The sequence below is a fragment of the Athene noctua genome, chromosome 10, assembly GCF_965140245.1.
Source record: "Athene noctua chromosome 10, bAthNoc1.hap1.1, whole genome shotgun sequence".
NCBI classification, from domain to species: Eukaryota; Metazoa; Chordata; class Aves; order Strigiformes; family Strigidae; genus Athene; species Athene noctua.
In genome coordinates this window covers 22247278-22272820 of record NC_134046.1, presented here as the reverse complement: position 1 = coordinate 22272820, position 25543 = coordinate 22247278, and the positions used below count along the sequence as shown (strand labels likewise).

The window sequence follows — 25543 nt, the reverse complement described above, 5'->3', positions numbered from 1 at the left end:
AATTGTAAATGTGTCTTTATAAACAATATGCATAAAATAGATCTACTATACTAAGCTCTCTCTTTTTAAATGCTGTTTCACAGTAATTTCTTAGGTATGCAAAGTTTTCCCTCAAAGAAATAGTGCAATCTGAAGAACATACATCATGTCAGCGGATTAGAACTACTATGGTCATTAATATAAGTCTTTATAGATTTCTTGTAGGAGTGGATGAAGACTCATATCTGTCTCCGTTTTCTTTATTATTTGCAACAGCTGCACATGTTCCGTTACAATCTGTCTGAGGTCCGTCATTTTCTGAAGCAACTTTGCAAACAGCTGTGATGATTCTGGATGATTCAGCTTTAGCTGGAGCTCCAAAGCTTGCAACAGATTGTCTTGTATATCTTCAATGGGCTTCACATTTAACAAACCTGGGCGATCTGGGGAAAAAAAAGTGGGAGTTGTAAGTTTATGAAGAATATGGAAACGTCGGTCTCATGAATTAATTTCTTAAAGATTTCTTAGTATATTAAGCATTTACATATGGAATTTCCTGAGAACTGTTTGACAATTTCTGATTGTATTTATTTGTAAGATTTTACTAGAATTTGCTCAGTGAAGTTTTAGAACTAGTGTAAGAAACAGTTCAAGCATTTTTGTGTAGTGCAGATACAGAGACAGGCTTATACAGTACTACAGTGCATTTTCCACAATAAACTGGGAGTGACTATGGAAGGGAGAGTGAGATATAGTTGGAAGAAAACAATCTGTATCAGGTAATTCACTTCCGGAAAATCAGCATATACTCAGATGGATTTGCATGTAGTTTCCTGCTAAGGTGGATGCTAACCTTATCCAAAAAAAGCCATAAATTAAACTTCTGCACTCATACTAACCTAGGAGATTTAAAAATCACAGGTTCAGTTCTTTTCCACACTGAAGTTCCAGTTGCTATTAAGAAGTCTCATGATAGCTTTTAGCATCAGCTCATCAGTTTAGCCACAGATGCTTATGGCAGTGGAGGACTGATAGATGTGTCTTGTGCAGAAAATGCCTTTTCTGGGCTCATGCCAACAGGGAGTTCTCCTCCATATGGAGGAATCTGGGATGGATGTTTACAACCAAAGTCAGCTACTTGCACTGCCACAGCTGCGAGAGTCCAGGATTATCTTTGGCATATCTTATTCTTCAGCAAGAATGAAAATCTTTCTTTTTTAACCATTATTATCTTTCTTACTAATAGCTGTTACATTATTTCTAACTGTCCTCAACTACCTTCTTAAGTGGTTGCAATTATTATTTAACATAATTTGTAACGTTTGTTTTCTAACTTGAGGTAATAAAGTATTTATTTCTACAGCCATGAAAGATAATAAGATTGCTTAACATTATTAAATACTCACATATGACAATCACCACCAGTAATTTGTTACTGCTAAACTGCTTTATACTGGGTAACGCATCCTGATTATCAGAATACTCCATGAAAAAACAGTCAATAATTTAAATAATATTTGCTGTGTATGTATGAAAGTAATTTCATAGGTTGATCAATAAAAAGCAGTGCCTATAGCTAGCCTTAAACTACTTCTCTAAGGCAATATTTCCATTTCAGAAAGGACAAGAGGTTGATCTATATTAAAAATTTAAAAAATAGGCTGTTATTTCCTGTGACCTTAGTAACCTTTCTGTGCATCCACTTTACTAACTCAGCTTGGCTTGTGTTGTGTACTAGAAAAAAAGGCTGAGAGGAAACAAAGCTCTTATAAATACATTGGGGTTTTACTTCACGGACTAAAAATTGCAGTGTAAACTAAAAGGCAAAGTTGGCATGAAAACAAATGAGTATACACAAGCCATGATTACATGTAGGTCACTGATTAGGAAAATATAGTTAACTCTCAAAGAGGTGAGGTTTGGAGATAGTTTTTCAGGAAAAGGAGTAATGGCAAGTTTGAATACGGAGCTTGATATTTGATGGTGGCTTTATGAAGTGACTGCTTTCTGTTGTAGGTGACTGGACTCGGTGACCTATTTGGCCACTCTTTCCATTCCATATTTCACACTCATAAGCTGTGCTTGTCTTGCAGTGATTGCTTACTTATACCATTCAACTGATAATACCATAAAATATGGTTCAGAAAGTCTGTAAGTATCTGCAGGCAGAAAATTGTCTCTAAACAAACAGCTCCTTTTTATTAATTTCATTTGGCAATATTATCAAGTAAATTTTTTAAGATGGAGATTTTTAAATAAATTTTAGACTACCTAAATGTATTGCACGTGTCGCAAAATCTAGTTACCTTATTTACAGTTTTCAGAAAGTTCCCAAATTTCAGTACATCAAAAAACTGTTAATAATTTTGTCTTTGGGTTGCGATAGCTTTAAATTTTACTTCTGTCTTGCAGATGAACTCTGAACTAGCTGGGTATGACTCAGTGTACAGTGATATAAAAAATCAAAAAGCACAAAGACTGTGGCCTTGATTTCCTCTGAGATTAATCTCCTTTTGCCCCCTGCTTCTTTTATGGTGGGAATTTTTAGGGTGTGAGTTTTTCAGAAGTGAAACAGAATTCAAACATTGTGCTCCCCAGCGCAACTTCGGAGTCCAGGAGGCAAACCCAGGAGAGCAGTACTGAGTCCGCAACCTACCAAGGACCCCCTGAATTCGGGTGCCCGAGGTCAACTGAAGTTCAGTGAGACTTAAGCGCCTAAAATCCTTAAGCTCCTTTGAAAAACCCAGTCTAATGGTTTTATAATGACCCAGTGGAACTAGAGTCAGAAAAGATGACTATGACAAAAGCCTAGGAGATCATGAGATGTTATTTTTAAATAAGCCAATTCAAGAGGAAGGAAAATTCCCATTGAAGGCAAGAGAGATTTTTCATGAATGAGAACTTCAGGATAGGGACATTATTTTTTGGGTGTTGACAGTTTGCTATACTTTCTCAGTAAAAATTTCTTACAGCAAAAAATACTGTTTCTGTTCCAAGAAACTTATCTAATTCAGAAAAAAAAAGGAAATAAGAGGCAAAAGTTTAACATACAGGTATTATGGTATGTTTCAAGTTAAGATGCAGACTCATTGGTTTACCGTACCAAAAGGTGTATTTTGTGCAGTAAAAAGCTGCAGATAGATGTGGCTTGTAGAAAAAAATACAAAGGAAAAGATTAACAGTAAATCTTGAGGAAAATTTAGATAGAGAATACAAAGAAGCAGAAATGGGATTAAACTAGGTGTGACACTGTGGTGGTGGCCTTTGAAGAGGGTAAGTAAACCAGAATTGCTGTTTGATAGCTCACAGAGAAAACTGCAAAGAGAACTGATGAGGGAACTGACAGACAAAAACAAATGGTTGGAGCAGGACATTATTATGGTACAATGAAATTAGGTTGCAGAAGGCCAGAGGAAAGAGGTGAAATGATTAAGGTGAGAGATGACTCAAAGTGAATTGGACACCACTTTTAAACCTCTCCGATACAGATACTGAAGATTGTTGATTGAAGTTCAGGGTTTTTATGTGCTATTTGTGGCCTGTCTTTTATCCATTCAGACTATGCCAAGAGAGTACTACATTTCTCTTTTTACTATTACTTTTCTTTATTCAGTTTTTCTTTAGGTTTTCATTCATTGTCATATGGCTGATTCATTGGGTTTGAAAATTCTGCAGGAAGCTCTTCTAAGTAAGAAAATGTTTACAGGCTCATAGCCACTTAGTTTTGAGAATCAGCAGGGTGTACTTTGTGTAAATTGATGTCCTACAGTATCTCAGGGAAAAATAGTTTGTCTGCTTATTTACTTACGGATTTGGATTCATTCATGTTCCTAACAGTAATTATAATTTTCGTCTGTTCCTCACATATGACATTGCCCTCTGCATGCCTTTACATACACCTTTATATTTTAATATCTTTGATTAAGTGCATTTTGCATTTAAATACACATTCTAAAATAATAATATGATAAATCAGGCAAAATGGCTGACTGAGCAACTGTGCTACTTCTTTTGCTGAAGCAGATATGATTCAGCAGTTTGAGGTTTTTCTTCTGAGACTGTCACATGTATTGTAGTCACCAGGATTTTGGTTCAAAGCCCACAGTGATTTTCTGCAGTTCTTGGTCTGATCACGAAGCATTTCTTTGTTCTAACAGGTATGCTAGAGCAGGATTTGTGTAGCAGTCAAATATGAACTATTTCTTGGTACTATTTGGTGATAAAACTTCAAAAATTTGGTGATAACTCAAATTCACAAATCCCTCAGATTGTAGCAAAATTATTGAAGTGTTTAAACAAGCAGCAGTTATTCACAGCTCAAAATTTACTGTAAAGAATGCACTCAGAAAACAGAAAAAGTGAATGTAGAAACATTTCTGAATTCAAATACTAGTTTGGCTGCATGTTGACTAGCAGAGTCTGGCTCTTCACAGGTGTACCCTGCTGCGCTTCCCAAACACCACCGTATCCAAACACTGCAGAAGATAATATGCAAATGTTCCAGTCCATCCATGATACGTAAACATGTTACAAAATTATCTTTTGAGCTTTGTCTGTATTTAACAACTCGTTGAGTGAGCTTGCTCTGTTTATAAATGCGGATTATCCCAATAAGTCTTGGGCTATTAGCTTTCCTGCCCAAATACAGACATTCAACTCGTTCTCCCTAAACCTTCTTCTTACAATAGATTACATCTTCAGCTCAGGTATATATAATATTTTTAAAGATGTTTCAAGTTCTTTAGCACGTATACCATGGCACTTACTACTGGCTGAGAGGCACAGAGGAATACAACAGGGAGGAATAATATCTCACTGAAAAAAGTTTTCAAAATCTCATTTTACCGAGGTGTATTTTTCAAAGTTACCATAAGTAAAAGAATGTTGTAATGAGAGCCTGGCATTGCTGTTAATGGCATAAAGCATTTCTTTTGTAAAAACAAGGTAATGTCCTACTGCTCACACACACAGTCTCTGTCTCGTCAGCATTAAATCCAGAATACTAGAATTCATTTGCCCCTTACAATATTGTTTTAAAGCACAATATAGCAACATTAAGAACAACTCTTCAGCTTTGTAATAATGAGTTCAGAGTAACATTTTGAATCACCGAGACAGAGTGAGGCTGCACTGAGCAGTTCAGAAACAGTAAAATGATTGACTGTGGAAGTGGGAGTACTTTCATTTTGTTGCTATTAATTTGTCAGCTTCTCATTATTGTTATATGGGCATTTTGGTTTCTTACATATAATGCAAAAGCAACCGTTTCGATATCAAATGAACCATTTTATAGGATCTGTGGCAAATTCCAAACAGTTACTTCACAATGAAAAGCTTTCTACAAGTAATGTTCCAGCTGGAATTATCTTTCTCTTTCCCTTCTCTCTTCTTTTTAGAGCTGCATGAGAGATAGCACCCGTGGAGCCAGCAGAACTAGCATAACTTCTCTAGGCAGTGACAGATTCACTTAGAATTAAAGTGTTTGGCTAGGATCTTCTTTTCTTTCACAAACTGTTTTTCTTTTTAAGACATTTGCAGGCAGGATTTCTTGAAGTGACTTAAACATGACAGTATTCTCTAATTGGCAGCAAAGCTTAATTGTTTTCCAGATATAAACTCAGTTTTTACAAAAAACTATCATGCTTTTTTGAAACAAAAAAAAAGTTCTCAATAAAGATAGTGAGAGACCTTTGTTATCAAGAAATGAATGTATTTTCCTAGATAGGACAGATTTATATTTATATGGATTTATATATTTATATGGATTTGCTTCAGAGTTATTTAAGAACTATTAAAATTCAGTAGTAATTTACAGATCTATGTTTACAAATTATTCTTAAAAAAAAAAACAACCTTGTTGATAAATCTGGTTCAACATGGTCAGGTTTTTTCTGTCCTCCTGAGACCTAAAATGTAAGATTAGTTACATCATACCTATTTCCTCTAACGTAACCCAAACCTCACTGAAGCATAGCAGACCTAGCTTTGCAGATAGCAAGTTTCCTTTTTTCAATTAGGAGTGGATTGCGAGAGGCCTGTTTCTCATCTGTCAAATTTCATTATATTAGAAAATGCAAAATATTGGCATGTTTTTTGTACTGCTCTAATAGGCTTGTATAATTTTTCCTCCCCCATCAAAGCCAACCAAAAATATACCAGTAACGTATTTTCCCTTTCTGAATTAATTCAGAGTCCTCAGGGATCATTGTGTTCAAAGGTTTGCACAAGAAAATGTCTTCTGGGTATTGTACTTGTTTGAAGTGGATTTAGTTAGTCTAATAAACCATATTGTGATACCACATTTTTACTGAATGAAACACAATGCCAGAAGTAATAGTAAGTGATTTTAAATGAAGCTATACATAACAATGCACTCTCAACAGAATGTTTTTAGAACAATAGCATGTGGTTGTTGTGTTTGATTGCTCCAACATAATTTAATAACAAAATACTCTGCGTTGCTCTGTGGAGGATCCAAATTCAGAGCATTCAGCACATTCCTCCCATTGATATCTGCAGTACCATTCTAAGCCAAAACACACACAAATCAGTAGGGTAAAATTTTCTTTGTGCAACATCACTAACTTGATAGTATCGGCCAAAGTAAAAGATCTTTAGCCTGAAATGTATATCTGATGTCTCAGATTCCTGTGGAAATGTTTCCAAGTGAACTATAATCTGGGTAGCAGCCACTAATTCACAAAATTGAATAGCTACATCACCTCAGAATCAGATAGAACACACTGTCTTCAAAGAAGCTGAAAATTCAGTGGGTTTTTTAATGAAGTTTTAGAATGTATGTAGACTGCTACCTGGGCTTTCAGATACATGCTTTCCTCAAAGCATAATGCACAGAGATTAATACAAACAGAGCATCTCAGAAAATCTGAACAGAGCAGACACACATTGCCTATTTTTCTCAGGCATTGGGACACCATCGTTTTCTTGAGAAATGCATTCTTCCCTCCCCCAAAGGTAAACAAAACCTTGCACAAATGAAGAAAACAACAACAATAAAAAAACACCGTAACAATCCTGCAAGCCAAATGCCACATATATTTTGAAACTGTTATGGAGTCAAAGCTATTTGTGTACAATTAGCAAGCCACACAATCTAATTGCAGGTTTAAAAAACCCTCATGCAGAATTTTAACTTTTAGAAGCTCTTGCCAGTGAAATTCCACCCTTCCTGTTTTCAGAAAGATGGTCCTGATTTTGTTTTCTAACTAAATGAACTGCTGATTCAGCAGGCATTTCCAGCTCCATCATTAATATCAGGACATTTACATTTTCAGTTTCTGCCTGAAACTGAAAAAAAGGGCAAACAACACCAAGTAAGCTGAAAATTAATAAAAAAACTATGTGTAAATAAACTCACACCCATCATGTAGTGCTGAGCACTTTCCTATTTGGACAGGAATTAAAAGTGTAAATTCTGTTATAGAAAATAGTGTATTAAATAAGAGAGCACTTACCTCCACTTAGTATAATGACAGCTATAAATATTGCCAGGTCGCTGTCATCTAATTCCAGTGCATTGAACTTCACAGCAAACTCAAACTTGGGTTCCATAAAGTCACAAAAAGGTTTTCTCAGGCTCTTCAGAAACTCCCGTGTCATGAATCCTTGTCCATCAGATATAAGAACTCCATCTTTATTCATCAGAGAAGCCAGGAGAGTATATATGATCTCATGGACCCCATATTTCAGGAGAGTTACTTGATCATTCAGGTCAAGATTCACAAACCCTGGAATGTTCTTGGCGAATTCTGTAATCTCCTGCACTGCCTCCACTGAGCGAAACTGGCATCGCTGGAAAATGCGAATCGCTACCTCTTTGTTCTCCTCCTGCAGCGGTGACACGTGCTTGCACTTGATCTGATCTTCTCCCATCATTAAAGAGTTCATGTCATAAATAACAAATGGCTAAAGAGGAGAGGAAAAGACAATTTATTTTCAAATACCCTTTCTATGAACATTTAACTCCTGAGCAACTGAAGTAGCATACTACAGAGGAATAACTCATCAGAAAACACTTCAAAATCTATGAGGAATATATCAAGGGCAGTTGACTCAAAAAGGTTAAATCTTCATAAACCTATTAAAGAAAACATCCCCACAATGTTAAAATGATTTACAGAAAGGACAAGCAGTTCTTAAGGACTTCTCATATGTTCTGTGAATCCACATTCTAAAGATAGGACTTTGGCTGATACTTTTTGTAATAATTGGGGAAGGGGGATAACGGACACTACTTTCAAATATCCATGACTTTTACCTGTGATTTTGTTTGGTATTTTTGTTCGTTTATTTTACAGAAGTTCTGTAATACCTGAATTTGAAGTTTGAAATGCTTATTAACAAAAGATTAAAATGTTACTCACATTACCTGAAGTTTGATGGCTTCTATAAAACATAATCTAGCAAGTGTACAGTGACATGTTTGCACGTCTGATGATATAACTTCTTTTTTGTAGAAAGACAGAGTATATTAATGGTTTGATTATTTCATATACTATCATGTTCCTTCCAAGTTCTGTCCTTCTAGAAAATACTGCAAGTAATATCAACTTTCTGGTGTTGATTATCTGATGAATTTAACCTTTTGCTCTTAATTCCTTTAAAAATAACAGATTGAGGTATATTTAAACTTAAATACCTTGTCAATGGGCAAGAAAACACAGATAGCATGACACGAACTACAGCAATACAATTCAGAACACAAGAACGCATCTGACTGTGAAATAAACTCAACTGGAATAAATCAATTTTGAAAGCAGATTAGAAAAAGTAGTGCCAGTAAAACTTTCATTAGGGACTGGAAACAATCTGCTGCAGAATATGCAGAAGAAGCTCCCAGTTTTATAGAAGTGGTTAAGTGAGGGTTTCTTGAATTTATCTGAAGAATCTTTTCCTTAGAGGATGAATGGCTAAATAGTTCACTGCTACACTGAACAAATATATACTGATATTAATAGGTTTATTAATATATTTAATTAAATAATGAAAATATAAGGAATTATATACCGACAATCAGACTAGAGAAATGCATTTTTTAATTTAGGATCCCTTATGAATACAGATTCTAAATCCTTATTCATATGGGAGTTCACTCTCATGGTTTTATATTCACTATATGCTGCAAAACAGATACAAAAATAACCAAAGCCTTCCTATAGTAGTCAGCAGTCCTCTCCCACAGAATCAGCTTCTGGAAACTCCTAAAATTCTATTCCTATTTGATTAAACCAGTTTTGGAGTCTATTCAGTGCCAAATTATTATGGAATTTTAACAAATGAAGATAGCCACTTTCTTTGGAGGGTGGTGGTGCTTTCTGAAGAGGATATTGCCCACAGATCCCACCAGTACCCACCAGCTAGAGGTTACTACTCCCACCTCCCATAGTTCTGCAGATGGAGACTGTGAAAATGTTGGGTCATCTGTTTCAGGCTAAGTCAAACACAAAGCTCTGACCCTTTCACTAGGAAGGGAGGGAGAGGAGACAGCTGACAGTTTTAACTGATACAGCTGCTTGGAAAACAGGGGTCTATCTGTGAACTGAAGCAACAGTATCCACACAAAAGGAATTCAGCTTTCAAAACGGCTTAGTTAAATCAATATTCTGCTGCTTACAAGACCAATGAAACTAGTGCTCTCACTTCCACAGTAACCACAGGCAAACTGAGCTCCAGACCATGAGATTCACTTAAATAGAGTGTGAGGTATGATGCTATTTTTCCAATTGCTCTAGAATTTCAGTGTGAAACTGAAAAAATAAACACACCGCACTGAGAAAAGCCTGAAGGGTAAGGTATTTTTTTTAAGATGTAATGCTATTTTGGCAGCAGAAAAAACATCTTATACATATCTGTACATATGCATACGCACGCACATGTGAAACCGTGGAATAACAATACTGTAGAGGAGGCTTTTAAAATGCATGTTTTAGTACTAGTAGGTGATTCTTTTCTTTCTAGAAAATCCTAAGTGAGAGCACCAAGTACAGGAAAAAGTAATCTATTCTGTGCATGTACATGTGCTTTAGAAAGACTATGCTATGCCGCTGGCCTACTGACTTTAGAAAATTGAAAATCAAGAAAGAGTTCAAAATAGCTACAGAAATTTTTAATATAAAGATTCAGATGAACTCTGTGAGTAGAATCTTATGCCAGATGAGCACTGTATGTCCCAGAAGAGGATGAGTTAGACATTTTAGTTCTGACACACTCATTTAGCGTATCCAACCACTTTCAGTTAAGGCACATGATATAGCAATTAAAAAACAACCTAAATTTACATTATGCCCATTGTAAACAGTTTGATGTTCCAGAGCACAAAGTCCATTACAGTGCAAATATGATACAAGTTGTAACAATTAAATATTGCGTGTCACTCTTCTAGTGTTCTTTTTCTTTTTTTTTAAATGGTGTGAAAATTTGCAGCAATGAAAAGCTAAATTTTATTGTTTTATTGCTATATTCTAATCTGTCAAAGTTTTAAAACTTTCAATAAAAAGGAGAACGTAATTGATGACATACTATATATTTACTGCATGAGTATTGCATTAGTGTAACTTTTAGACATGACCAAGTTGCATAAGCCCAGAAGTTTGTTGAGTACCCAGCACCGCAAACCACACACCAGCAGATTTCTAGGACAACTTCATAGAACGTTACAGAGCAAAAGTAGGATTTGTGGATGCACTTGAGACCTCAGAAACAAACTTCCCAGATTTCTAAACACACGTCTAGAAAAACAGAAGATGAGAGCACTTTGGGTAACCCTGCCCAAACTTCTGTCACCTTCCAGAGTAGGCACAGTGGGCAGCTGCAGAAAAAAGGAGCGGGCCTCCTGGTGATATTTTTAGGATGAGAGGGGTAAAGAAATCAGAATTTAGAACATAGAATTAAACACCCCACTTGTGTTTCCCTATGCAAGTACATAGTTATTAAGAACACACTTAAAAACCTAAATTGCTCTATTAATTCCTTCCCAGTAACGTATGTTCCTGATATAGAGAGGGAACTGTGGAAAGATTTGGAAAAAGCAATGACCCTCAAGTGGACTTAGCATATCAGCTTTCTCCAGAATAAATAAAATTATGCTCGTTCAAACTTTATATGCTCCATGATGAAAAGTTACTCAAATTGTAAGTGACCACCACATCTGAAGTTTTGATGCGAGGGGTACAACCAAATTAGAGACAATATTTAAATCAGGATTTTTAACTGCCTTTAAAGAAAGAAAGAAAGCATAAAATACCTCCAAATTCTTTCCTGTCTTTGAAATTATTAAAGAAAATAAAATACAGACTCTGTTGTAATCCAGACAAAATTTCTGCCGATGATTCTAGAAAATATATCAAACTAAGAGTTACAAGTTTTGGAAAACTGTTTTGCTCTTTAGCTATTAAAATAATGACAAAATTTAAAACCTACCATAATTATCAGATCTTATTTATCCTCCTTCTCACTAATACGAAGAAGACTAATAAGAAGATTGTTATGTATTGTCAGTGAAATTTCCAAAGCAACCCACAAATACACATATCTCTATTCCTTACTTTTCAAAGATTTTGTTCTACATTCTCCTAAAATTCAAATTGCACCAACACAGGGTACTGATCTGATCCAAGATAACCCAGTTAAATGCAGGAAGTCCTCAGATCATCATAAGAATAAGCACCATAGTTAAGGCTAGTGATGGTGTTGGTACTGGGAATCATTTGACACTTACGAAAAAGAATATTCCTTTGAGTACTGCTAGTACTGATAATATGCTATGATACGGATGCCCGAATAGTATAGCAACCAATTCCTGACAGCTAGATAGCCACCTTAAACAGATAGTGTGGAAGATAACCTTTGGTGAAGGAGAATGAAAACGGGAAGAGTGGATCAGAGAGTACAAAAAGGTTAAGATGACCTTCAAATTCTTGTCCTGGTTTCAAGTATTTTATTAGGTGAACTTGGAGTTTTTTCAAATAATGTTTACTTATCCTATCTAAAAACATTTCCTGTGTTTCAGACACAGCTTGAAATATGTAACTGCCAACAGCGAAGTTTTTTTTAAAAAAGATGTGTTGTCGATGTAGTAAATCATTTACTCAAAAGAAAGAAAAAAAAAAACAAAACAAAACAGAGGGAACTAACTGATTTGTCTGTCGTCTTTCCTGTCAAGATCGCCCTCGCCTTGGCTTTGGTCAGAGGGAAGGACTTTATGTATGAGTCATACAAATGCTTGGCAAGCGCTCGTAGATCAGCAGATTCAGGGTTTAACTGGTCGATGTCGCTTGAAATCTCTGCCAAGAGCTTCTCCTTCTCCGCTTGTGGCATTCGCCCAAACCTGATGGCTGAAGAAGATGACAAGAAATTACTATGGCTATAGTTACACCTAAAAAAGCATATCTGTGTAGCTTGTTATGTCACCTTTTGTTATGAGCCCTTGAAGTTTTTCTTAAAACAGTACTTAGGCAAGTAAAAAAAAAAAAAGATTATTTTCTCCAGTAATACAGGCAAAACAGCTCAAGTGCCTTAAAGAAATGTAAACAAACAACTCTCAGAGAGGAAATACTCTGTGCCCAAACAGTAAGATTACAATATCTTGCTTGGAAATGTAAACCTGTTGTCAGCTCACCTGACAAAGTTGGTGAAAATCACCGATTCTACCTCCAACCTAAAGAAAATGTAAAGAATCTTTAAGATATTAAAATTCTGCTGGCTTAGGGTAGGAACCACCTTTCAGCCTTGTATTGTTGAGGGAAAATCACCATATGGATCTCAGATTCTTCATTTGTTTAGAAACAAAACACTCACATGGCTTGCAGAAATAAATTCCCAAATAGTTCAGCAGAACTTAATGTAGCAAGTGCTATAAAATGTTACCAAAAGAATTAAGGAACGAGAAAGAAGGTTGTGCAGGGAATAAAAAAGCCAGAAAAGGTTCAGTTCTTCATGGTAATTCTATGTGCACACAGTATTGAAAGAACAGGAGATGGTTCTACCTAGTCATATGATCTCACAATTACTCAATACCAACTTAAGGCAGGCTGTGAACCCCCTGTTACACCTACGTACTTACTATCCAAGACACTATTTATTCATATGGGGACCGACTTGGAAAATATTCCAAATGAGCCATCAAGAATAAGACTGATTTACCATACAATATTTCAGTAAACAGTATTTATTTTATTTTACAAAAGCAAAACAGAACAAAAGAGCATCAAAACAAATTATGGAAGGAAGAAATAAAGGTTTGCATTTTGGCCTTTAGGAGGAAATAGAAATATCATAAATATTTTTTCAGCGATTAGTGTCTTCCGTGGATAAAGTAAAAGTGCTGTTAAGATCATACATATGAATTATTATACCAGGGACATTTATTTTGGAAATGACCAGCCACTTTCCTTTTGTAAGTTGGCTTGCAGTGTGCTGATGAACAAAAATGACACATTTTTTCAAGAATAAATAATTGTGCAAAAAAAAAAAAATTACATATTATATTTATTGATTAGTTGTCTTATTTCATGGTTGTAGGAACAAGGTTGTTTATTTTTACAACTGTACTACATTTCTCTTTCAGCAAACAGTCTGAGTGATGCATGTCATGTATTTCATATTTGCTTGGGTATTCCTAGAGTTAACATGCAAGAATAAAAATCACCATGAAAGGAAACTTAGTTCAATAGGTACAAATTAACATATTCTATTTTTTGCCCCCCAGAAAACGTCTGTTGCTAATCATTTTTTCCTACGGAAAATTTTGAATAATTGCCAACTGATATTTGGTTTGGATCATATATACCATGGCATATGTAGTTTTTTTTCTCTCTCATGGGAAACACTAAGTATTCTTAATCAGCTACTAATAATAGTTTTCAGGGAGATATCACTGCCCTCCTTTCTTCTGAGAGCAAAATTCTTGAAAAATTATCAACTTCGTATTAGTTTATGTGACATACTATAATGGCTCAAAGAGACTGACACCATTCTGTAAAGAAATAATGTCAATAGATGAACATATGGTAAAGTTAGTGATGTATAAAAAGTTGATATGAAACTAAAGGAGATTTCATATTTCTACTTAGTGTAACCTAAATAAAAAGATGAAAAAATTCAGCATAATTAGACAGGAATTAGTTCAGCTACATATGCTTCCATGAACACTGTGAATCAAGATTATTTTAGTATTTTCATTTTGCAGTTAAAATGGATTGTCTCATTATTCAAAAATTCTTATTTGTAGTTAACAAAAATCCTTTGAGATTTTTTTTTAAATTTATAGTTATGTTGATAACATTAAACCCAAAATATCTGCATTATAGAAATTCTTGAAGATGTGAAATTAATGAAGTATTAATGCAGTAAATAGAGTGAAAACTCACTGAAGGTATTTCATAGCATTTACAGATTTTCTTTTTCTGATACTTAAGGACTGATTCAATAAAAAGAATCAAACTGTCATCAACATAATAAAGCTAAAATATATTATTACACACATATTCTAAGTAGGGACAGCACATATGACAAAAATGTGGGGTCAAGAAAGTGTTAATAATATAGCTAATAAAAGTGTTGAATAAAATAAAAATTTAAAAAAAAAAGGTTAAATAAAAGTGCATACTGAACAGTGTGCCGAGACTTTTCATATATTCATTAAAAGATATTATGTTCTTCACTAAACCTGGTTTCAGATTTAATATTAATTCAGTATTAAATCTGTGACATTCATAGGGCTATGTTTTATGATTAATTTGTTCAATTTTCAAATGTGCACTTTGCAGTAGCTTCATCAATGGAAAAAAAGTCGTGATACATTGATGCTTCTGATTGGGTTCTTGCCAACAAATTCAACTTCTCACCATCTTTTTTTGAGGAAGAATTTGCAAATGAAGAGCTAAGTGAAGTCTAGCAAGACTTCTTAGTCTATTGCAGTGAACCTTTTAATCTGGATAGTAGGCAAGGCAAATATTAGCCTCATATAAAGGGTTGTTAATAAAAAATAGAGATCAGGGTTGCCCATGTCTGTAAAATGCTGATCACTTCCAGAAATCTATGAAGCGCAATTTATGATGACCTGAAGACTTCTTAACACATAGTAAGAAATACTTAGGAAAGCTAAGGAACATGTCCTTTGAGAGCTTTCACAATCGTATCAGGATCTAGGTGCTTTGGGCCAGAAAATATTTTGTTATGATAAATCCTATTTGTAAATTATTTTGACATTTTAAATGGAATACATTCATAACATTATAATATCTTTATAATATGTTTACAATAAATTATGCATCCCTAACAGCCTGATGTTAGCATACTAAGTATTATGAAAATGGAGCCTGACTGAACACCAGTATGAGACGTGATTCTGTTGTGGGCCTGTTCTTGAGAGTTGAGGTTTGCAAAAGCAAGTTTATAATCTGGAATCTCACTGGCATAAGACTCGCTTTCATCAAGGTTATTTTTACAATCTAGAGATTAAAAAGAGGGACAGTATATCGCTATTGCTTCCCCTTCCTATGCTTTAATATTAACTTAGCTTTAAAATAGTTTATACGCTTCTCCAATGCATTAAAAACAATAGGAATTTGTTTTCTTTTCTCCACCTTTCCCTCCCTTCCCTGCCCCCTCAATCAAGTATCTACTAGAACATTCTTAATGATATACCACAACGTATATACTAGCAGTGACACTGATTATCGAAATAGAATCATTTAATCTAGAGATTTTATTGAAAAGATCGGGGATCTTCAAAACGGACATTGTTTTGTCACTAGGGAACAACTAAGCTGTATTATTGTATTTTTTGAAGAAGAGAAACTAGACTGGGAGCAAACATCTTGCTAGAAATTCGTACATGGGCGAATAGACTAGTGCCTGTTTTTTTCAAGTAAGTTTGACAGAGTTGAGGGGGATTATTTCTTTTCATAAAAAACTTATGGCTGTTTTCCACATAACTGTATCTATCTGCTGCTGCACTGATACTGTCAGTATAAAATAGGCTTACTTTGAGGTTTGAGTATAAAATGACAGCATAGTATGTAGACTGTATTTTCTGAGTATGCCCCTTATCCTATACCCTGATTTCTGTGCAGTCTCTCTTCTTTCCTATACAAGAGTCTCTTGAAAGTAAATGATAATATCTGTGCTAGCAATTTGGTATTGCTAAACAACATATTGTTGATAGTTCTCTGTTAAAAGTTTACAATAGCACTGGTGTAGAATTTATAATAAATGACAACTTACATTGTATTTATTTTTTTAATGGAAAATGAGATTGAGTAAGGGTGTTCCAGAATCACGTTCCTGGTGTGCTTATCTATACCCGACAAAGGATACCAAATTACCTTTGCAAAGTAGGCATGTGTAACAAGCTCCAGTGCTTCTAATATAAAATTATTTCCATTAATTCACAGATTGCATTGGAGTTCATCATACAATTACTATTTCATTTACTGTTAATAGTTCTAGAGTAGATGCCTTCTTTCACTTACAATTTATTTTTATTTTACTTGTAAAGATGTTACTTATTTTCCTGAAAAGTGCTTTGAGATCTCTGCATGAAAAGTGCTATAAAACCCAAATATTATTTATTACTTTGCTATTGGTTTCAGCACTCTTCCTTGTTCGAGTCATATCTAATTTTTTGCTTCCATGTGTTGGAGAATTTGTATAATTTTTATATATACAATCAAAAAACCTTGTGAGCATTAATGTTAAATCAGAGCATTGTCTTCACTGTGCTAAATCTTATGAATACAAGCATCCTTATGTATAATCTATTTCGGAGTTAAAGTCCAAAGACAGGGAAGAAGACTATATCAAACGATACATGATTAAAGCTGCATAGCAATTTGCTATATATTTTTAAGGAGTACTTGGCATAGGTTGGCATGTGGCCTTATGATGATAATTTTTATACAAGATCAAATTCCTGGTTTCTTTTAAAAAAAAGATTATTTAAAATTCCTTCTGTGCAAATGAAAAAGGAAAAAAAAAACCCCACAGACAACAAAAGAAATGAGTACTACTGCCAAAGGTAACACTGAATTATATAGCAAGTCTGTTTAAAATTATGAGATTACTTTGAAAGAAAATTAACACGTATGTTGTTATACGGTAAACCAGGTTCTAAGTGTTAATTTCCATTTTTGAATGCTTGCAGGCTGCATTCAGAATTCAGTTAGATATAACAAACCAAGATTACTCATAGCACAAAAAGCTATTACATCAATGTCAAATCGGCCCAAACTACCCATTGTTATCAAAGAATGGCACTAGGTGATAGTCAAAGCGGTTTAGCGGGGATTATCTCTTACTGGCCTAAAACCCATCCTTGATTTAACAACCCCCTTGATCAGGACTGCCAGCTACCAGATCACATGTCTATCAATTCAGCAGAACAGCCACCAACACTCGTAGAGTTTGCATGTAGCAGATGATGGGACCAAGTCCTCTAAATACACAAACCGACTTCGCTAAGAATGGAAATGAGCTCTTACTGGGTTTTGTACTATAGAAATCCTTAGGGTGCATCTTGTTGCCTGCCACCATGATATTAGACTTTTGTATAAAATCATTGGGCAATAATGAAATCTCTTGGGAATCTCATAATATTTTCTCGTGTTTAGTGTGTGAAAACTGTGCTTGGGGTAAAATTTTGTTATGCATCTGTATTTTTATATGGATTGTACATTTATTAACCATCTATCATTTCTGCATGTGTTTATTTCTTTCTAAATGTGTGGGTTTAGGATTTATTAACAGCAGTGGGTTTTTGATGATCCACTTTTAAACGCTGTCCTTATTTAATGAAAATACATGTCTTGGAAGATTTCTGATGTAATTCATGAATTATGAGAACAAAGTTTCCTAAACATAAGGTGCGCAGGACCCTAAAATATATTCCTATCATAATTTGGTAGGCAAAAGGATAGTTTTCAAATTTTTTTTTTTAAAGTTTAGAATATATTTTAAAAATATTATATTAGTTGCAGCAGATTCTGTTTAATGTTTATTAGCATATTGCAAGCAAAATTTGGGGCAAAATTCAATTTCGTGGTACTAGTTAGTAGTTTCCTTTTGGCGAAGTCATTGTCATTTTCAGGCGACTCAGACAAAAGTCAGGAAGAAGTCAGGCACCAGGAGGTTTATGGAAGGAATTTGGAAAGTGGTATTTTGGGTGAGAGGAGAAGTAGGAAGTATTGGTGATACTTACAGAGGTTAGGGTGGAAGGAGGTGAGTTCACAGGGTGGATAAGAGTTCACAGTATTTCTGGTGGTTGAGGAAATTGAAAGGATGGCTGGCATGATCTCACTTTTCTGCTTCTCTCTCCACCTCCCTCCCATGACCCTGGCCTCATCTCTGTTTCCCTGGACCACTTATCCTCCTTGCTACTCTATCTTCTCTCTCCTGCATCTACTCTCACAGCAGGCCCAGGTTCCTCATCTCCCTAAAGCCTGGGCAGTGGGCCAAGGCAGGATCTGTAGTGGTGGGAAGGACAGGGACAAGACAGCGAGCTGGTATAAGAGATCTGGGAATACGGCTCACTGCCCATGCTGCAAGGGTGGAAGGGGTTCACATGGCCATTTCGTTCACGCTAATTGAAGACTGTGAAAGTTTGGGCATGAACTTGCAGCTGGAATATATGATATCTCTCTCTTTCCTTTGGCAGTTTTTTATTTACTTTCATTTACAGTATTCTCCAAAAGTCAGTGATATAAAATCAATAGTGCATATAGTAGGAGACTACATGCTACATTATATTCTTTTCCTTTCTGTGGAAAAATTACAACACTTAACTTTATGCCACTTTTTATGGCTTGGAGAAGTCACTATGATTGCTTAGAGGCTATTCTGTAGTACACTCTACTCTTCTGATTGTCTAGATTATAGATTTTTTTTTTGAGCATAAATGAGTCCCCAGATAGACCATAAACACAGTTTCTTACATTAGAAAACACAAGACAGAGCCCGGGTGGATACCTGACTGAGTTTACTGGAGGCATGTGCCCAGATTGGGCAATTCACTGCTCCCAGAGCTGATAATAAAGACATATTGCCATGTGTGGTCCTTTTTTTCCATTACAGCAGTTCGTTTTATATAAATATTACATTAAGTAGAAGATAAAAAAATTAATGAATTTTCTAAAATAAGTGAGCTTGTGTTTAGTGGTACTTCAGAACACAATCTGAGCACTTAAGGGTTAAACACAGAGCAGCACTGTGGCTAGAGAAGGAAAGGAAAACAATATTCAAAGCATGAGAACACTACTGTCTTTTTTAACCTTCAGCCAAGTGGTATGTAGTGCTTATACGTGAAAAAATGTGACTGTAGCTGCTGAGTGTCTCCTTGCATTCCCCGTTTTCATAAGTGCCCCATTCATTTTGCAATAATATATCTATGCAAAGACAGTCATAGATTGGAACCCTCAGGCACAAATAATCCACATTCTGACTCCAAGCATTAAAATTCAGATAATTTCACTATCCAGGTGAATGAACTTTAATCTGTAGATTCAACATATGTCTCAGTGTCATTGACAACATCCAGTGTGCATTTCTGCATGCTTATTCATATAGGCCTGTGTCTTCAAAGGTGAAATTTAGTTGGGTTTTAATTTTTCTCGTGTGTTTATAAATGATGGAGGAACGAGGGTATTGTTTCATGTAATGTAATGTAACTAGAGTGGGCAAAAAAGGCAAATGTAGAAGCCAATGCTTGAACACAAACACTACTAACTCTCTATTAGTTGAGCACATGGTGAGAACAAATGAAAGTGTTCCTTCAAGCCCTGGGACAAATGGCCTTGCCCTTTGCCCCTCCTCTCTGTGCCTCCTTGGACTCCCATAACCATGGCCCCTGCTGGGGCTACAGCTTCTGCCTTGGCAGTGGCTGAACAGGAAAAAATGGCAGGTGAAATATTAATTTTAAAAATATTTCTTGAGCCCTTTATGTTACTAAGTCAAAGAGAATGGTCTTGGCCTTCCCCTTCTTGATAGAACTGCACATGGTTCCCATTGACATAATTGGAAGCTGTGTCGCTAGGTTATGAGAGAAATTGGCATGCACCTTGAAATTAATAATAAAACCTCCTGAATTACTATAAAAATACCCACAGTAGCATTTCAAAATTAGATTTATTTTTAAGTGTTACTGTTGCATCCCAGGAACTTGAAAACCTTATTTTCTATTAGCAAAACATTTCCCATACCAATTTACATTCAGTGCATGTATTAGCTTCACAAACCACAGTTAAGCTTTCCTCTTGGGGACAGTACGCTCATTTTTTTATATTGAAAATAATGAAAGTTCTAAAAAAACCACAGAGAAATTATTTTCCCAGTCATGTTTGCAATTCTTTACCCTTAGAATTACATAAGTCTCTATGTTATGACATTTAATTCCTGTTTTTACTCAGCTTTGCCAAAGCAAGGCAGCAAAGAATCTTCATTATGTCCTTCTGTCCAAACATTCATAAGTATTTCCACATGAATTGATTTGTTAATTTTAAAGTTCAGAGGAACTGTCTTCTAAATTCTGTGCAAGAGAACAGTATCACAATATGCCTAATTCTATCTGCTTACTTACTGTAAAGAAGGCAACCACAGAACCATACACATTGCAAACACCTTTCCAAACTGAAGACTACAACATTCGAAATGCAAACACTGCTTACAGTTCCCAGATGGAAGGGGATATTCACCTCTGGGGGGTGGAGAGGTCAGACAGAGCATATCACGCAGGAATCACAGCTATACACACTATATGATGAGAGGCCGACACCTGAATGAGCATGCTAAGAAACACTGCACTCCTACTCACCACACATAGGAATCTATGCCCAGATGTGGGTATGCTGGGAAGGAGGAGGACAGGGTTTTTTTAAAACAGTACAGGGTCTGACCCATTCATTTCAAGTATGTTGTGTTCTAGCATGAGGAAATGTTAACTTAGTGGTGCTAACAGTCCTCAATAGGTGTTCTATGCATCAAATTCAAGTTGTTGTTATTCACAAACTTTCAGTGAATTCTCTAATCCATTTTTCATAATTAAATTTTCCACTTCCAGGAAAGTGATATTAAACTACAATATGCAAAACAGTCTTGCCAGAAAAGACCACAATGAACTGAAAAATAACAATCACACTAGGAGTATGTTCGGGAAGACCAACCAACAGTGTAATGAGCAAGAATGATGGAGAGTAAAACAAACTCATATTATGTATTACATTGATAAATGCTGATCTCCGCTTATCTGATTTTTATGTTGAAAGTAATCTCCAGTCACACGTAGTCTCCTAAACTCAGAGGCCATGTCTCTGATACACATTTCTAAACGGCCTAAAGTGACAGAAGACTCTAGATGTTAAAGTAGCAAATTCGGTAATCATATTAATGTTTCATGTTATTTTTCAGATGAAAATTATTGTTTTAAAATATGCTACGCACACTTACCATTATGTGACATTCCAACGGCAAGGCATTTCTGAAATCTGCAGTATTGACATTTATTTCTGCTTTTCTTATGGATGCGGCAATTAAGATCACACCTGTCATAAATTAGCTTTAATCTGATTGTTCTTCGAAAAAAGCCCTGGAGTAAACATAAAAGCATGTAAAAGGATGCAAGAAATTGCCAGTGTCATTGTCTCACTTCTCTGTACATGCAAAGCACCTTTCTGTATACACACTGAATCTAACTTTGGTTTAGGCACATTTCCTTGATGTAATCGCACTGTCTGTCTGTCAGCATGGCCCTGTGCTGATCTTATTAGACATTTCCAAACTAGTGTGACAGAGGGGGAAAAAAATCTCAAATTTTTGAGGGGAAGCCTTTCAGGGGAAGCTTATGAGAATCAGTGGGCTTTAGGGACGTTGGGAGCTCTACAGATTTGCTGAGCATGAGAAATGCTCTGCCAAAGGAAGTGAAATTCCGTTTGTTCCACTGCTCATGGGAAAATTTGTTAAAAGTGAACATTAAATTTTCAAAATTTAAAGTTCACTACCAATGTAGAAAATTTTTAATAAATCACAACAAACTAAAAATTCTGCCAAGAGCAGTTTGATCTCAAAGTTCAAACCCATAACTAAAAAAAGTTATGGGTTATCTGCTTGTTTAGATTTTCTTGCCCAACTAAGTATTTTTTTTTAATTCTATTTCAAATATTTCTTTTCCCTTTTGAGCCTGAAAGCTTAAAGGTAATTTATATTATTTCACCTATTGGGTTTTTTTGTTTGTTTGTTTTTTCACAGTGCTGAACTAATTTTGCAATATTTATTTCTGGGTTCTGTTTTCCAGGTTGTTTTATTTTCTAGTTTATCTCCATTGTTTGGGTATTACAAGTTTGGCACATGAAAAATCCAAAAACTTGGTGCCAAACTCACAGAAATTATTGCACGGAAGTTCTATGAAGACAGAAATCATTACGAAAATTCACAATTCTGTCTTTTTACAGTTTAAAGATACTTTCTCAGATTACTCATAACCAATTAAATAAATTTTATCAAAATTTATCACCATTTGTTCTTTGTAACTATTAATTTTTCCTCATAGTGAACATTAACAATGAAAGCATAATGCCAAGTCTTATTTATAAAATTCACTGTAATTTAAGTAATCAACAGCATTCTTACTGATTTATGTGTGTTCCTAATTCAGTGCTACAAATTTTATTTAAGCTCTGCATTGGATCTTTACTAGTAGTTATCTTCCTCAAGATATTGAAAATAGAGAAGATAAGAATTTCACGTTAAGGTCTATATTTTTTTTAACTCAATGAATTATTATTAATTTATTTCTCTGGCATTTCCTTTCTTGCTCTTGAGGTCGGTAAATTTTTATACCATTAATATATAAAAAAAAGCTGGTGGAGTTTTAAAGCAGAAAGCCACATTCTTCAATACCATTAGACTTTTCTGTAGTCACCTGGAAATGTGTAAACTGGGTAAAGAAACTCTAATCAGTCAGAATAACAGAGTCTCAGTGTATTGAGCTTTGGAGTTGGGCATGAGCCTGCTTTTGCTGAGTTATATGAATTCAGATTCTACAAGTGACCTCCAAGACAGCAGGAATGAAATTTAATTGCATAATTGACAAATGTAGAAGAATTGTACAAAAAATTCACATAGATCAGCAACATCATAAAAAAAGCAAAACATATTTTTAAAAACTCCCACTTATTAAGCCATAAATATACACAGTATATGTGAAACAATTTACTTAAAGAGCTAAAACTTTTTTTAAAAAGCACTGATCTCTGATTTTACCAAGTGATTATTCAGATGAAAATAGTATCAAATCTTATTTCAGAAAAAAAACATTTGTGACAACTTACCTTACAACCCTCACATGCATGCACACCGTAATGAAATCCCGAGGCCTTGTCCCCACACACACGGCATTCAATAGCCATGAGGGAGTTGGAAGACTCCTCGTGAGGTTTATTGTACAACTGAACTTTTTCTGAAAAGTAGGGTGGGGAAGGAGGCTCCATTTTGATTGCACCTGTGTATAAAGAAGATTTAAATAGTAAACTCGAGGTATAATTAAATATAAAGAAGCAGCAGAAAGGAATAATCACAAGCAATCACAGTAAACAGACAGATTCAAAGGTTTGCTTCATAATACTAAATAGGTAGTAAACGAAGGATGTAAAGGGATATAAGCTTAAGATGCTATTTTACTGGCAGTGTATAGGCTGAAAAACCTTGATGAAGCAGATTCTGGTGTAGAAAGTGTATTACGGATTCAGTTCTTGGCTCTGTAACATTGAAGGATTTGAACATAGAGATATTAAAAATTTACATGTTGGAGACCCCATACTTGAAAGGCCTTACTTTTCTCAGTCCCTAATCTGGTTGTATTACTTTCAGGTGTTCAGGACTACTGCAGGGAGATGGACTGGGATTTTCTAATCTAGTCTAAAAAAAATATTTAAGTATCTAATAGACTTATATATTGAATAGTGTATTATTGGATCATATATATATTTGATAATATAATATTGAATATTTAAAGAAATTTAACTCTCTCCTAGGGAACACTGTTCCACTCTGGATGCAGTTTAGAGATAAATTTTCTCTTCTGAAAGTTTCTAATTAAGAGAGCAATTTGTAATATTGAACAAGCTGAAACAAAGACGATACCTTTAAAGCAATCATTACTGGTCATAGAAGAAAGCTGTGACATATACACTATAACATAACATCAGATCACATGGCAGGAGTGATGTAACGGACATAGCATTGCGATAAAGTGATTTTTTTTTTTTTTTTCCAGACTGGCTACTTTATATAAACTAGAAAGTTTTCTTTCCTATGTAAAATAGGAAGAAAAAAAAAGTGGAAAACTCTCTAAGTAAAGAAGAAAAGGATTGCACTCTACTGCACTCCTTAGCTTGTTATTAAAGTGTTATGGACATTTTTAATTAAACAAACAAACAAACAAAAGTTATTAGCTGGAAAAATGTCTTTTGATTTATTAGATAAATAACCCAGAGATACACAGCACCTGCTTCACTGTACAACCAAAATTAAATTCCACAATTTTCCTAGCAAGAATTCCTGTACAGATTACTACAAACAAAAGTGATGTCCGATCTTAACAGACTAACTGGATCTTTAAAAAAGTTTTAGGTACAGCACCCTCACATTCCTACTTTGAGCAAGAATGCAGTAACAACTTGTTAAGAATAGGTCACTTCCTTTCTTAAAAGAAGAGTTCCGTGTAATTTCTTTTTTTACTGTAACTTGTGAAACCCCAGCATTTTTCATAGTATATTAATAATACTAGCACACGGAGCTCCAAGGTTATGCCTGCATTAGGAACACTGATAAAAGTTACGCCAAGATTTTGACTCAGATGTAGCCAGTATTTCTACTCCATCAGTTTCTTAGTCCATTTGTAATTTAAAAGCTACACATATTAACAATTAATACGCTATGTATGCTGGGGCATTTTTTAACATTCATTATATTTATTCTGCATTGTGTGCATAGAGCTTCAAAGAACACTTTATACACAAGACACATGAATAGGAGACTGGAGGTTTCAGAAACAAACAGTGGGGTTCATGTGTCTAGTAAAAAGTGCTTAATGTCATTTTAGATACTTTATGGACATTGCTTAATCTCTATCTGCTGCTCTGGAAGGGTGAAGGTCTGCTATATGTATTCTATCTTTTCTATCTGCCCCGCAAGAGTATCTTGTGAACATCTCCAATGAGACAGGATACCGGCATTTAGGCACGTGAATACTTCTAAATCCTTTTGCTGATAGTACGCTTTCCAGAGAATGAAGCAAATGTGAACATGAAGGAAATACTAAAATAATTAAAAGCATACTTTGGCAGTCCTGGAGCTTGATATCATATTTATAATCAATGCTTGTCTGATCAGTTCTTGCAAAAGGAATATCTTCATAGTGCGGTGAAGAAATACTCGAAAAATCAACAGTGGTAAATGGCTTTATGTCAAAGGAATGTGTATGATCATCCATCGCAGACAGATCCACTGGACTAATTCCAAAATTAATGGGCCAAAACGGCATTTCTGTGTCAACCAT

The 25543-nt window shown here is 35.0% G+C and overlaps 1 protein-coding gene across 1 annotated transcript; it reads right to left on the bottom strand.

The window, feature by feature from the left end:
• On the bottom strand, nucleotides 1-25543 carry PPARG (peroxisome proliferator activated receptor gamma). The gene is made up of 6 exons (XM_074914023.1): nucleotides 25324-25543; nucleotides 23316-23485; nucleotides 21436-21574; nucleotides 12133-12332; nucleotides 7455-7905; nucleotides 1-422 (listed from the first exon to the last, which is right to left on the bottom strand). The coding sequence occupies exons 1-6, from the start codon at nucleotides 25541-25543 to the stop codon at nucleotides 175-177; spliced, it is 1428 nt and encodes a 475-aa protein (XP_074770124.1). The 3' UTR covers nucleotides 1-174.

What these genes read in the sequence shown, in the direction of transcription:
- PPARG (XM_074914023.1), bottom strand. Translation starts at nt 25,543, where the DNA reads ATGGTTGACACAGAAATGCCGTTTTGGCCCATTAATTTTGGAATTAGT. An exon ending in CAAGCTCCAGGACTGCCAAA is followed by an intron (nt 23,486 to 25,323) that starts GTATGCTTTTAA and finishes CTTTATACACAG; the next exon opens with GTGCAATCAAAATGGAGCCT. An exon ending in TGTCATTATACTAAGTGGAG is followed by an intron (nt 423 to 7,454) that starts GTAAGTGCTCTC and finishes TTTTTTCCCCAG; the next exon opens with ATCGCCCAGGTTTGTTAAAT.